The sequence below is a fragment of the Mandrillus leucophaeus genome, unplaced genomic scaffold (genome assembly GCF_000951045.1).
Source record: "Mandrillus leucophaeus isolate KB7577 unplaced genomic scaffold, Mleu.le_1.0 Scaffold87, whole genome shotgun sequence".
Classification (NCBI taxonomy): domain Eukaryota; kingdom Metazoa; phylum Chordata; class Mammalia; order Primates; family Cercopithecidae; genus Mandrillus; species Mandrillus leucophaeus.
This window is the reverse complement of record NW_012109474.1, coordinates 2,355,006-2,368,583: the sequence shown is the minus strand read 5'-3', so window position 1 is coordinate 2,368,583 and position 13,578 is coordinate 2,355,006. Positions and strand designations below refer to the sequence as shown.

General features: G+C 38.9%; 1 protein-coding gene across 1 annotated transcript in view; it reads left to right on the top strand.

The window, feature by feature from the left end:
• The window catches only part of DYM (dymeclin), a 398,822-nt gene that overhangs the window by 30,454 nt on the left and 354,790 nt on the right, over positions 1 to 13,578 (top strand). Inside the window, exon 3 of the mRNA XM_011968998.1 lies at positions 13,170 to 13,222. Coding sequence (XP_011824388.1) covers positions 13,170 to 13,222 — 53 coding nt within the window. The remainder of the gene's footprint in view (positions 1 to 13,169; positions 13,223 to 13,578) is intronic.

The window sequence follows — 13,578 nt, the reverse complement described above, 5'->3', positions numbered from 1 at the left end:
TGGTAAGGCTGCAGAGCAAAGGGAATGCTTATACATCACTGGTGGGAATGTAAATTAGTTCAGCCACCATGGAAAGCAGTCTGGAGATTTCTCAAAGAACTTAAAACAGAATTACCATTTCACCCAGCAACCTATTACTGGGTATATATTCAAAAGAAAATAAATAATTCTACCAAAAAGACACATGCAGTTGTATATTTGTCACAGTATTACTTGCAGTAGCAAAGCCATCAGATCAACCTAGGTGCCCATCAATAGTGGATTGGAGGCTGGTCATGGTGGCTTATGCCTTTAATCCTAGCACTTTGGGAGGCCTAGGTGGGAGGATCCCCTTGAGGTCAGGAGTTCAAGACCAGCCTGGCCAATATGGTGAAACCCGATTTCTACTAGAAGTACAAAAATTAGCCAGGTGTGGTGGCATACGCCTGTAAGCCCAGCTACTCAGGAGGCTGAGGCAGGAGAATTGCTTGAATCCGGGAGGTGGAGGTTGCAGTGAGCCAGGATTGCGCCATTGCACCAGCCTGGGTGACAGAAAGAGACTCCATCTCAAAACAAACAAACAAAACTGAAAAAACAACAGTAAATTGGATAAATAAAATGTGCTATATATATGCCATGGACTATTATGCAGCCATAAAAAAAAGAATGAATTAACATCCTTTGCAAGCAACATGGATGCAGCTAGAGGCCGTTATCCTAAGGAAATTAACATAGGAACAGAAAACCAAATACTGCATGTTCTTACGTACAAGTGGAAACTAAACATTGATTACTTATGTATATAAAGATGACAACAATAGACACTGGGGACTACTATGGGGGGAAGAAGGAGGGGGACAAAGGTTAAAAAACTGTTGGGTACTATGTTCACTACCTGAGTGATAGAATCATTCATATCCCAAATCTCAGCATCATGCAATATTCCCATGTAAAAAACCTGCACATATACCCCCTGAATCTAAAATGAAAGTGGAAATTTTTAAAAAATAAAAAATCCTAGACTTAAGTCTTTGTTCTGCCACTTAATCTTTTCTTTATCCGTGCAAATATCTCATCTATAATAGAAATACTATCTGCTATGCCTTTTTCACAATACGGCTGTATCAAATGAAATAATATATTCATAACCACCTTGTAAGCTATAAAACATCATGCAAATGTAAGTTGCTTAATACTGAGAGGTGTCCTAGGTGTGAACAAGGATGTTGATTTTCTTTGTCGTCTACTAGGTTTATACTTCTATTGTAATAAAACATTAATGTAAATAAAATCAAAGCACATCACCTACAGTTGTTTAATAGAGCTGCTTTGGTATTTCAAAATGTATAACCACTCAAAATTACTAAATGATGTTTTATACTCCTCTCCTGCTCAATGCAGGGGAAGATAAGGGAAGACTGATAAACTTCTTTAGTAATTTAAGTGTGTATTAAGGGATAAATAAGTAAATAAATATTTGACAGTTTAATACTAGTGGGTTTTGTTGTTGTTGTTGTTGAGGAGTTAGGGAACTCATATTTATTGAGCTGTGTGCTGGGCGCTTTCCGCACATTGCCATATCATCTTCATAGCTGTCCTATGAGTTGGCATTTTTACCTCCATTTTACAGATGAGAACTGAGAGTCTCAAATTAAGTAATTTGGCTAGGTTATACCAGTAGTTAATGAAGAAGTTGGAACTTAAAAATGCAGCTTCAAAAATCGATCTCTTTCCATTATACCAGGGGCATATCTGCTTTTCAGTAACAAGCACAAAATTGGAAATCTGTGTGAGCAGTATGCAGGAGTTTTGCTAATTGATGGCAGAGTTTAAACTGAGAGGTAGAGTATACTTGGTGTATATGGTTTAAACATGATCCGCCTATGAATCCAGTGGGTGCAGAGACGTTCCATATTCTTGCTGTTGGAATTCCTTCCTAGTATTTTAATTTGGTCTATAATTTTAGTGGAATTAAACAAGAATTTTTAAAGATTATGTACCAGATTGTGTTGTGATTTAGTAAGTTAGTGGTTCATCCAGATCTACTAGCCGGACACTTGGCAGCAGTGGTTAATTATATAGGGATTGTTGTGAGCACATGGTTAGACTTTATCATATACACTAGTGGAGACCTGATTATTGCTGTCATTCTCATTATCTTTTTCTTCCCCCCTAAAAATCTGAGGATGGTCATGGCCAGGGTCAGATATTTAACCATTATATACCCTAGTCATCTTGCTGCTGCTCTAAGAGTTTTGTTAATGTTTGTTTTTTTATTTTTGGGCTTAATGACTCATCATTAGATGTAGGATGGAATCCAAACTCCTTAGCAGGACATAAGGATACGTCATTCTTTTGCTCTGATTTACCTTACCAGTCTTCTCTGCAACCTACACTTCCCAGTAACTCTGCCATGATATATGTTGGTAGGCTCAGTAGAGTTGGCACATAACTTAGAAATAACTCAGTTGTATTATTGGTGTTCATCGTTGGAATTTTGTAGCAGAAGCTCCTGTAGAAGAATATAGATGGTGGGAGGTTGAGGTTGTTGACATCTGTCTCTCTAGGGAGATTCTCTTCATGAAATCAAAGGAAGGAAGCAAACAGAATATAGCCCAGAAGTGGCAATGGTAATGTTTAAGAGTTTCCTCTACAGTTGTGAAATTTTTCTTTTTTCTTTTCTTTTTTTTTTTTTTTTTTGAGATGACGTTTCGCTCTTGTCATCCAGGCTGAAGTGCAATGGTGTGATCTCGGCTCACTGCAACTCCACCTCCTGGGTTCAAATGATTCTCCTGCCTCAGCCTCCGAAGTAGCTGGGATTACAGGTGTGCACCACCACACTCAGCTAATTTTTGTATTTTTAGTAAAGATGGAGTTTCACTGAGTTAGCCAGGATGGTCTCAATTTCCTGACCTCGTGATCCGCCCACTTTGACCTCCCAAAGTGCTGGGATTACAGGATTGAGCCACCGCGCCCAACCTGCTCTTAGTTTTAGCTACATGTACTTGCTGACCACCTGAAATGGTCCAAACTGAGATTTGCTAAAGCATAAAATACATACCAGATTTCAAAGATTTTTAAAAGAATGTAAAACATTTCATTGATTTTATATTCATAAAATGATAATATCTGAGAAATTGGGGTTAAATAAAATACGTTAAAATTAAATTCACCTTTTTCATTTTACTTTTTCAATGTGACTACTAGAAAACCTTAAATTACAAAAGTGGCTTACCTTATATTTCTGATGGACAGAGCTGCTAGAACCTCCCAACAATTAAAGGCAGTGTCATGTATAAAAAATATCATACATACACACAAAGCTAAGACCTACTAACTACTTAAGTGAATATCCTGTTACCTTAAAAGTCTCAAATTATATGCATATTTTAAAAGATACTGTCTTTTTAAAGTTAAATGTTTAAGTTTCATCTAAGATTGACTTTTTTTAAACAAGATAACCTAGAAGTGATCCTATGATTTCGTTTATGGGTAGTAGTTTATGGAGACTCACCATATTAGATATTTATAAAGTGTCTGCAAGCCTTACAACGTCCCTCTGCTGTCTGCCTCTCTGTATGCTGCCTCCCTGCCCTTTTTTCTGTCTTCCCACCTACTTTTCAGAGTTGAGCAGAGGCAGACAGATAGGTGCAGCATGTCTCCACTCCTGACATCTAACCCAAGCCTAGCCCAAGTCTTACAGAATTTAGAATTGAGATGGAAAGACAGGTTTTCCATTTGGCTGGAACTTGGCTGCATAGTTGAGGGCGGTGGGAGGCCATCCTCTACTGACAGAGTGGCAGAGAAAGCCAGTTAGTAAGAAAGATGAGTAAAAGCTTTGCAGAAAGAAAGACATAAACAGCAAGGACTCTCAGGATTGCTGCTGGCTTTCCAATTCCTGGGACCAGTTCTTCCAGAAGCCTGGGTGTGTTCTTGATCTTGGATTCTATGAGACACTCCAGTCTCTTCATCACATCTTCCCCTTTCTCTGGCATATACTAAGTAAAATTGATTTTTGTTGACCAACCAGAAGACTTCTAATTAATAAATCACTGTGGTCAGATTTAATGATGCACAGTAGTTGGCAAGAAGTGGGAACTATGAATTACTCAGTTTATCGGTTACTCAGACAAAAAGTAAAAGAGGTATAAAATGCAAAGGATTGTAAAAAGCTTTATGAAATTAATAACTAGACCATATGCATAAAATGTATTTCACTGGTGCTTCCACTTTCTTCAGTCAATGGCACTCTCTTTTAAAGCTGACTGGAACCAAGAGTTTCAATTATACTCATGAGGCTATAATCTTCGAAGCTGCTAAATTTGTTCATTCAGCAAATAGTGCTTGGGTGCCTAGGACATGCTAGACTTTGGGAAAGATGCTGCCTTGCCTCCAGGCTACATGGAGGAATGAAGTAGCAGATAGACTGTTCAGTGCTGGGTAAGTATGAATTGTCAAACCGGCCCTGTGTCTGAGCTCACAGGATGTGCACTCAATGAACCATAGGAGGAATCAAAGAGGCCATCCTGGAGGAAGTAACTGTCCTTCCTGAAGGGCCAAGAGACATCAGGCAGGCAGAACAAAGAGAATAGTATGCAGAGACATGGCAGTCACAGAGAGCCTGGCATGCTCTGGGAAGGGGTGGTTAATCAACACAGGGGAATGGCAAATTACAAAGCTGGAAAAGTATTCTAGATGGCTGGAATACCAAGTTCAGTCTCTCCACTTTCGTTTTGGGTATAAACAAAAACCAAAACAGAGCTCTGATTTATTTTTACAACAGTATTAGCCTGAAAAGGGGATTAATTCCAGCATATATTGGTGAGGTTGGTTTGGACATCACTGCTTCCAGGAAGCCTTCTTTGATCAGGTCTCACCTAAGACAAGGTAAGAAGCCCATTCTCCACCCCAACAGCACTCAATCGTAAAACTGGGCACGTGACAGTAAGATTGCCCAATTGCTTGTCTATGGCCCCCACTAGATTGTGGGCTCCTTGTTCATCACAGTATTCCCAGCCCCGTACAAAGCAGGCAGTCAGGCTCTGTCAGACACCACTCAGACCTTCATTACCAGAAGACAGAATTATTTCCCCTGGCTCCTTAGGGAACACTTCCCAGTTTCCAGCCCTCAAGGCAAGGTCTACTGGTCAAGTTTAAATTTCTGTTAAAATATTTTTTAAAAGACATTTATTTTTCTTTCTTTCTTTCTTTTTTGTTTTTTTTTTTTGACACAGAGTCTTCCTTTGTCACCCAGGCTGGAGTGCAGTGAGTGATCTTGGCTCACTGCAACCTCCGCCTCCCAGGCAAAAGCAGTCCTCCTGCCTCAGCTTCCCAAGTAGCTGGGATTACAGGCACTTGCCACCACGCCTAGCTAATTTTTGAATTTTTAGTAGAGACGATGTTTCACCATGTTGACTAGACTGGTCTTGAACTCCTGACCTCAGGTGATCTGCCCACCTCGGCCTCCCAAAGTGCTGGGATTATAGGCGTGAGTCATTGCACCCAGACTAAAAGACATTTATTTCTTTCCAGATATAAAAGAGCATATGCTTTTGAAGCAGTCTGATTTGTCAGAATTATTTGGAAAGCTCCCCACTGTAGTGAGCCAGCCAGCACCTGCCATTCTGTGACTATGTCCCCCAGGCCTGAATCCCCTAACACAGGACCACAATCTGAAGTAGCATCACTGCCACTGCCTCGTTCAACAGTCACCACTTTAGAGCAGAAGCATCTTCAGAGCTCACATTATAAGCTCCAAGAGAACAGGACAATGTCATTCACTTATACATCCCCCGCCGTGCCTGACACAGTGGCTCAGCCAGAAAGAAAAACACTTAGTAATTATTTATTAACTAGAGTCATAGAGCTCTGTTTGTTGCAGGATGCCTGCAATTTCTGCACTCTAAAGTGTTACTTATTTCTACAAAGGAAATCAGCCAGGCACACCCCTGCCAAAAGCAACACACCGATTGTTATAATAGAATTCCTTTCCTCTCATCCTTCCATCCCTCAATTTTCTAAACTTCTTGGAACATTTTAAGAATAATCTGCTTTCCCATTTGCTTGATTTAGAGCTATAATGAGGTGGTAAGGAACTGGGGTGGTTGGTAACTGTTGCTGCCTATTACAGGCATCTGTGCACAGTACTGTTTTAGTTAAACAAATGAGCTCAGATGTTCTGGCAGCAGGCAACTAACAAATCATCATTTGCAGTAAATAAAAGTAAAATGGTACTGTAAAAATGTGCCAATGTTTCCAAGAATATTACGATTAGAAATGAAATGTTGTTTCTGAAGGCAGATTTGGGCAGTAAAAACACGTAAAAGGGGGCAAAAAGGCAGTGTCAGATATTCATACTAATTCAGACTAAATAAGTATCACACAGTATACTTCAAGCTTAATGCATACATAAATTCCATACCTCCAGGTCAATTTGAAAACTGTCAGTAGTGGGAAATTAGGGATACTTAAATACTTAAATACTTAAAACTAGTTATCTCTTAGTTAAAGTAGCTAAACAAACTAAACTCTCAACAACCATACTGATCCAATGACCAGGTGTGACTCTCCCTGATGCAATCCATATATTAGAGGCCTTCTTCTCAGAGGATGGCCACACTATCACTTTGCCAGCAACATAAACAGATGGGAGTCACAAAACTGGAATCTTGGTTTTATTTTGTTTTTTACTGATACATAATAATTGTAAATATTTGTGGGATACATGTGGTATTTTGATGCATGTATACAGTGTGTAATGATCAAGTCAGGGTGATTGGGACATCCATCATCTCAAACATTTACCATTTCTTTGTGTCAGTTTTGCTGGCGACATCACAATGAACAATTATTAAGAGATTGGAGAACTGCGCCCAAGAATCAATCAATCAACCCTTTTCTCTCTCTCTCACACAGACACACACACACACACACACACATACACAAAATCTGAAACACAGTTAAGAACCTTCATTGGGCTACCCGAAAGATAATTCAGTAAGGAAGTGATTATGAAAATTGTCACAACTAGACTGGGTACTAAAAAATACAAAAAAATTAGCTGGGCGTGGTGGCGGGTGCCTGTAGTCCCAGCTATTCTGGAGGCTGAGGCAGGAGAATGGCGTGAACCCAGAAGGCGGAGCTTGGAGTGAGCCAAGATCACGCCACTGCACTCCAGCCTGGGCAACAGAGTGAGACTCTGTCTCAACAACAACAACAACAACAACAACAACAACAGCAACAACAACAAAGACCAATCAGTTTCCTTCCACAGGTTTTCTAAAGTTTTCTTGTCAAAAACCTTGATGGAGTGAGTCACTCTTAAAAAGTGCACTTCACCAGCAACAGAAAAGAACCCTGGAAGTGTACAGGTTTTAAAGCTGCCACAAGAGAATTGCCCATTTGGAGGATTTACTGTACCATGTGTATTGGTAGAAAAGAAAACATAATTTTTAATCAAGTCACCAGGCTCTAAAGCTGGTTCTTGTTCTACTCAGACTTCGGATTCCTGGAATTTTACTTTAAACTCCTTGCATGCCTCAGTTTTCTTATCTATAAAAATAAGGTTTATAATGACCCTGTCCCCTAGAAGAGATTTTCATGGGATTTAATTGCACCAATATATTTGAAAGTGTTTTGAAAGATATTTAAAGGGTTAAACAAACGTGAAGCATTATTTTAATTTATTAGCTATGGGAAAATCACTACATTTTGGAATCAAGCTATCATTTTTACAAAGTTTTATTTTGTTAATTGACATAATTATATTTATAGGGTACCATATGATGTTTTGATGTATTATACATTGTGTAATGATTAAATCAGGGCAATCAGCATATCCATCACCTCAAATACTTGTTATTTCTTTGTGGTGAGAACATTCAAAATTATTTTAGCCATTTTGAAATGTAAAGTACATTATGGTTAATTCTAGTCACCTTACTGTATAATAGAACACCAGAACTTATCCCTCTTATCTAATGTAACTTTGTACCTGTTGACCTCTCTCCCTCTCCCTGCCTGTCCTACCCAGCCTTCAGTGCCACCGTTCTACCGTTTACCTCTATGGATCAACTTTTTAAGTTTTCACAGATGAGTGAGATCATGTGCTATTTTTCTTTGTGCTTGACTTATTTCACTTAATGTCTTGTGGGTTCATCCAGGTGCCTCAAAGGGCAGGATTTCATTTATTTTTATGCCCGAATAGTATTCCATTGTGTATATGTACCTCATTTAAAAAAAATTCATCCATCGATGGATACTTAGGTTGATTCTGTATCTTGGCCATTGTGAATAGTGCTGCAGTAAACGTGGGAGTGCAGATATCTCTTTGACATGCTGATTTTGTTTCTTTTGGATATAGAAGTTGAGTATCCCTAATCCAAAAATCTGAAATCCAGAATGCTCCAAAATCCAAAACTTTTTGAGCACTGACGTGATGCTTAGAGAATAATACTCATTGCACTATTTTGGATTTTGGGTTTTTGGATTAGGGATGCTCAGCTATAATGCAAATATTTCAAAATCGGGGAAAAAAAATCTGAAATCAGAAATGCTCCTGGTCCTAAGCATTTTGAGTGAGGGATACTCAATGTTTATACCCAGTAGTTGGATTATTGGATTATATGGTAGTTCTATTTTTAATTTGTTGAAAAACCTCCCTACTGTTGTCCTTAATGGCTGTACTAATTTACTTTCCTAGTGCCTTGGTCTGTTTTGTGTTGCTATAAAGGAATACCTGAGGCTGGATAATTTATAAAGAAAAGAGGTTTATTTGGCTCACACTTCTGCAGGCTGGTAGCGGCATCTGCATCTGATGAGGGTCTCAGGCTGCTTCCACTCATGGCAGAAGGTGAAGGGGAGCTGGTGTGTACAGAGAACATATGGTGAGAAAGGGAACAATGGGGTGGGGAGATGCCAGGCTCTTTTTCACAACCAGTACTAAGAGGAACTAATAGAGTGAGAAGTGATTCACTTCTGAGGGAGGGTATCAATCTGTTCATAAGGGATCTGCCCCTATAACCCAGACACCTCCCATTAGGCTCCATCTCTAACATTGGGGATCAGATTTCAATATGAGGTTTATAGGGATCAAACATACAAATTATAGCACCTACCAACATTGTATAAGAGTTTCCCTTTCTCTGCATCCTTGCCAACGTTTGTAATTTTTTGTCTTTTTAATAATAGCCATTCTAACTGGGTGATGTGATATCTCATTGTGGTTTTGATTTGCTTTTCCCTGGTGATTAGTGGTGATGAGCATATTTTTCATATACCCGTTGCCATTTGTATGTCTTTTTTTTTTTTTGAGATGGAATTTCGCTCTTGTTGCCCAGGCTGGAGTATAATGGCACGATCTTGGCTCACCGCAACCTCTGCCTCCTGGGTTCAAGCAATTCTCCTGCCTCAGCCTCCCCAGTAGCTGGGATTACAGGCATGTGCCACCATGCCTGGCTAATTTTGTATTTTTAGTAGAGATGCGGTTTCTCCATGTTGGTCAGGCAGGTCTCAAACTCCCGACCTCAGGTGATCCTCCTGCCTTAGCCTCCCAGAGTGCTGGGATTACAGGTGTGAGCCACTGCACCCGGCCTTGTATGTCTTCTTTTGAGGGGTGTCTATTTAGGTCTTTTGTTCATTTTTAAATTGGATTTTTTTTTTTCTGTTGAGTTCCTTATGTATCCTGGATGAGTCCCTTGTCAGATGCATAGTTTGCAAATATTTTCTCCTTTTCTTTGGATTGTCTGTTCACTTTGTTGTTTCCTTTGCTGTGCAGAAGCTTTTTAGTTTGATATAACCCTATTTGTCTATTTTTGCTTTTGTTCTCTGTGCTTTTGAGGTCTTGTCCAGCAAGTCCTTGCCCAGACCCATGTCCTGCAGCATTTCACCTAAGTGTTCTTCAAGTAGTTTCATAGTTTCAGGTTGTACGTTTAAGTCTGTATTTTAAGTTGATTTTTATAAGTGGTTAGAGATAGGGGTCTAGTTTCATTTTTCTGCATGTGAGTATTCAGTTTACTCAGTACCATTTATTGAAGAGATTGTTCTCTCCCCAATGTGTGTTCTTGATGCCTTTGTCAAAAATCGTGTATGGATTTATTTCTGGGTTCTTTATTCTGTTGAACTATCGAAAAAAGAAATAAGGTAATACATTTTCAATAGCTATTAAAAAAACACCTAGCAATAAATTTAACTGAGGAAGTAAAGATCTCTGCAATGTAAACTGTAAGATATTGATGAAAAAAATTGAAGAAGACATAAATGCAAAGAATATCCCTTGTTACGTATCAGAAGAATAAATATTGTTAAAATGTCTATGCTATCTAAAGTGATCTATAGATTCAATGCAATCCCTATCAAAATACCAGTGATATTTTTCACAGAAATAGAAAAAGAGTTCTAAAATTTCTGTGGCAACACAGAAGACCCAGAATAGCCAATGCAATCTTGAGCAAAAAGAGCAAATCTGGAGACATTACATTACCTGATTTCAAAATATACTACAAAGCAATAGTAACTATAACAGCATGGTACTGGCATAAAAACAAACACAGACAAATGGAACAGAGTCTATCATTTATTGAGGATTTACTTTGTGTCAGGCACTGTTCTAAGCACTTTATCGATACTGTATAATCATAATAACCTTATGAAGGTACTGTTACTATTTCTGTTTTATATATGAGGAAATTAAGACATAAATATTTAACAAACCAGCCCAAGGTCAACTATCTAGTAAGTAGTTGAACTGGAGTTGGAATGCACTTAAAAAAATTGTGGCGAAATATACACAATGTAAAATGATTTTAACCATTTTAAAGTGTATAGTTCTGTGGCATTAAGTATATTCACATTGTTGTGCAACCATTAACACCATCCATCTCTAAAACTTTTTAATCTTGGCAAACTTAAACTCTATACTGACTAAACACTAGTTCCCTATTTTCCCATCCCCAGCCCCTGGCAACCACCTTCTTGGTTTTTCTCTGCGAGTTTAACTCCCCTAGGAGCCTCATATAAGAGGAATCATACAATATTTATCTTTTTGTGGCTGGCTTATTTCACTTAGCATAATGTCTTCAAGGTTCATTCATGTTGTAGCATATATTGAAATTCCGTGTTTTATTTATTTTTATTATTATTATTTTCTTTTGAGATGGAGTTTCACTCTTGTTGCTTAGGCTGGAGTGCAATGGCGCCATCTCGGCTCACCGCAACCTCTGCCTCCCGCATTCAAGAGATTCTCCTGCCTCAGCCTCCCGAGTAGCTGGAATTATGGGCATGCACCACCACGCCCGGCTAATTTTGTATTTTTAGTAGAGATGGGGTTTCTCCATGTTGGTCAGGCTGGTCTTGAACTCCCGACTTCAGGTGATCCGCCCGCGTCGGCCTCCCAAAGTGCTGGGATTACAGGCATGAGCCACCGCGCCTGGCAAAATTCCCTATTTCTTAAGGCTAAATAATATTCCATTGTGTGTATGTACGTTTCATTTATCCATCTATCTGTTGGTAGATATGTGGGTTACTTCTACCTCTTGGCTACTATTAATGGAGCTGCTATGAACATGAGTGTACAACTATCTCTTCAAGACCCTGCTTTCACTTCTTTTGGGTATCTCCCCGGAAGTAGAACTGCTGGATCGTATGGTAATTTTATGTTTAATTTTTTGAGGAACTGCTATATTTTTTGCCATAGTGGCTGCATCATTTTACGTACCATCAGTGTACAAGGGTCCTAATTTCTCTACATCCTTGCTAACACTTGTTACTTTCTGTTTTTTTTCCTTCATCCCTCCCTCTCTCCCTCCTTCCCTCCTTCTCTCCTCTTCCTCTTTTTTTTTTTTTTTTTTGAAATGGAGTCTGACTCTGTCTCCCAGGTTGGAGTGCGGTGGGACGATCTTGGCTCACTGCAAACTCCACCTCCTGGGTTCAAGCGATTCTCCTGCCGCAGCCTCCCGAGTAGCTGGGATCACAGGTGTGTACCACCATGCCTTAATTTTTGTGTTTTTAATAGAGATGGGTTTCACCATATTGGCCAGGCTGGTCTCGAACTCCTGACCTCAAGTGATCTGCCTTCCTCAGCCTCCCAAAGTGCTGGGATTACAGGTGTGAGCCCACCTCGCCTGGCCTTTTTTTTTTTTTTTTTTTTTTTTTTTAAATAAAAGCCATGCCAATGGGTATGGAGTAGTATCTCACTCTGGTTTTAGTGTTTCACTAATGACTAGTGATGTTGAGCATGTTTTCATGTACTTATTGGCCATTTCTATATCCTCTTTGGAAAATGGCTAAGTCATTGGTTCATTTTAAAATTGGGTTGTTTGGTTTTTGTTGTTGTTGAGTTGTAGGAGTTTTAAAAGTATATTCTGGATGTCAGTCTCTTATCAGATATGTGATTTACAAATACTGTTTTCCATTCTGTGGGTTGACTTTCACTCTGTAGATAGTATCCTTTGACGCACAGAAGTTTTTAATTTTGGTAAAGTCCAGCATGTCTGTTTTTTTCTGTTGATACCTGTGCTTTTTGGTGTCACATCCAAGAAATTGTTGTCAAATGCAATCTCAAGAAACATATTTTCTTCTAAGCTTTATTTCTGTCTCTGTCTGTCTGTGCCTCTTTTCTCTGTGTCAGTTTGAGTCTGTCTCTGTCTGTTTCTATATGTTTGAATATTTGTATCTTTTTTCTACATATTTATAAACCACCAAAACATATATGTATCGTCTCTCTTTTCTTGCCTTATTTCTTCATTTTCCTTTTTTTTTGTAGAACTTTTTGAAAGTATTGCAGAAATCATGACACTGCATGTATTTCCCAAAAATAATAGCATCTTTCTAGACTATAATTACTACTGCCTTTAGAATCGGGCACACAGGGCCTCTGCCTTGTGCTGTCTACTTTGGAGTGCCTTTCTTGAATTTTGCTAAGTCTCCCCACTGCCTCAATGCCTGAAAGGCACGGTGCCCCAAGCTCTTCTCTTTAGGAGTCTCATATTTAGAATTACAGTAAATTTCCTAATTATATTGAAAATTGAAGCCTAACTTTTTTTTTTTTTTTTTGCTGATCTTATTGTTCACTACTGTGTACCATATTTTTCCTCTAAATTATTTTTCTTATCTTTATGTATTTCTTTAACTGATTAGTGTGTACATATTTAGTATTATAGTCATTAATTACCTTTATTCTTCTGTCTCTCTAGTACTGAGTTGAAACTCTTGGAGGAAGCAACCATTTCAGTCTGCAGGTCGTTAGGTAAGTGGGGAAAATGTGTGTGTATGTGTGTGGGGCATTGTTTTCAAATTTGGTTTTAGATTTTGATAGTATATGAATTGAATTAATGAAGTAATTATTCTTCTTTGATAGTAGTAGTAGTATTTTTTTCTATTCGTGGCATTCACAGATGCTGCTAGAAGATACCCTTCAGTCAATAGCAATATGACACATGCTTGACTATATCTGCAGTAGTGGCAATGGACTCTGCTAAGCCTTAGACAGTCTTTCAGCTTGTTCTTTTTTTTTTTTGAGACGGAGTCTTGCTCTGTCGCCCGGGCTGGAGTGCAGTGGCCGGATCTCAGCTCACTGCAAGCTCCGACTCCCAGGTTTACGCC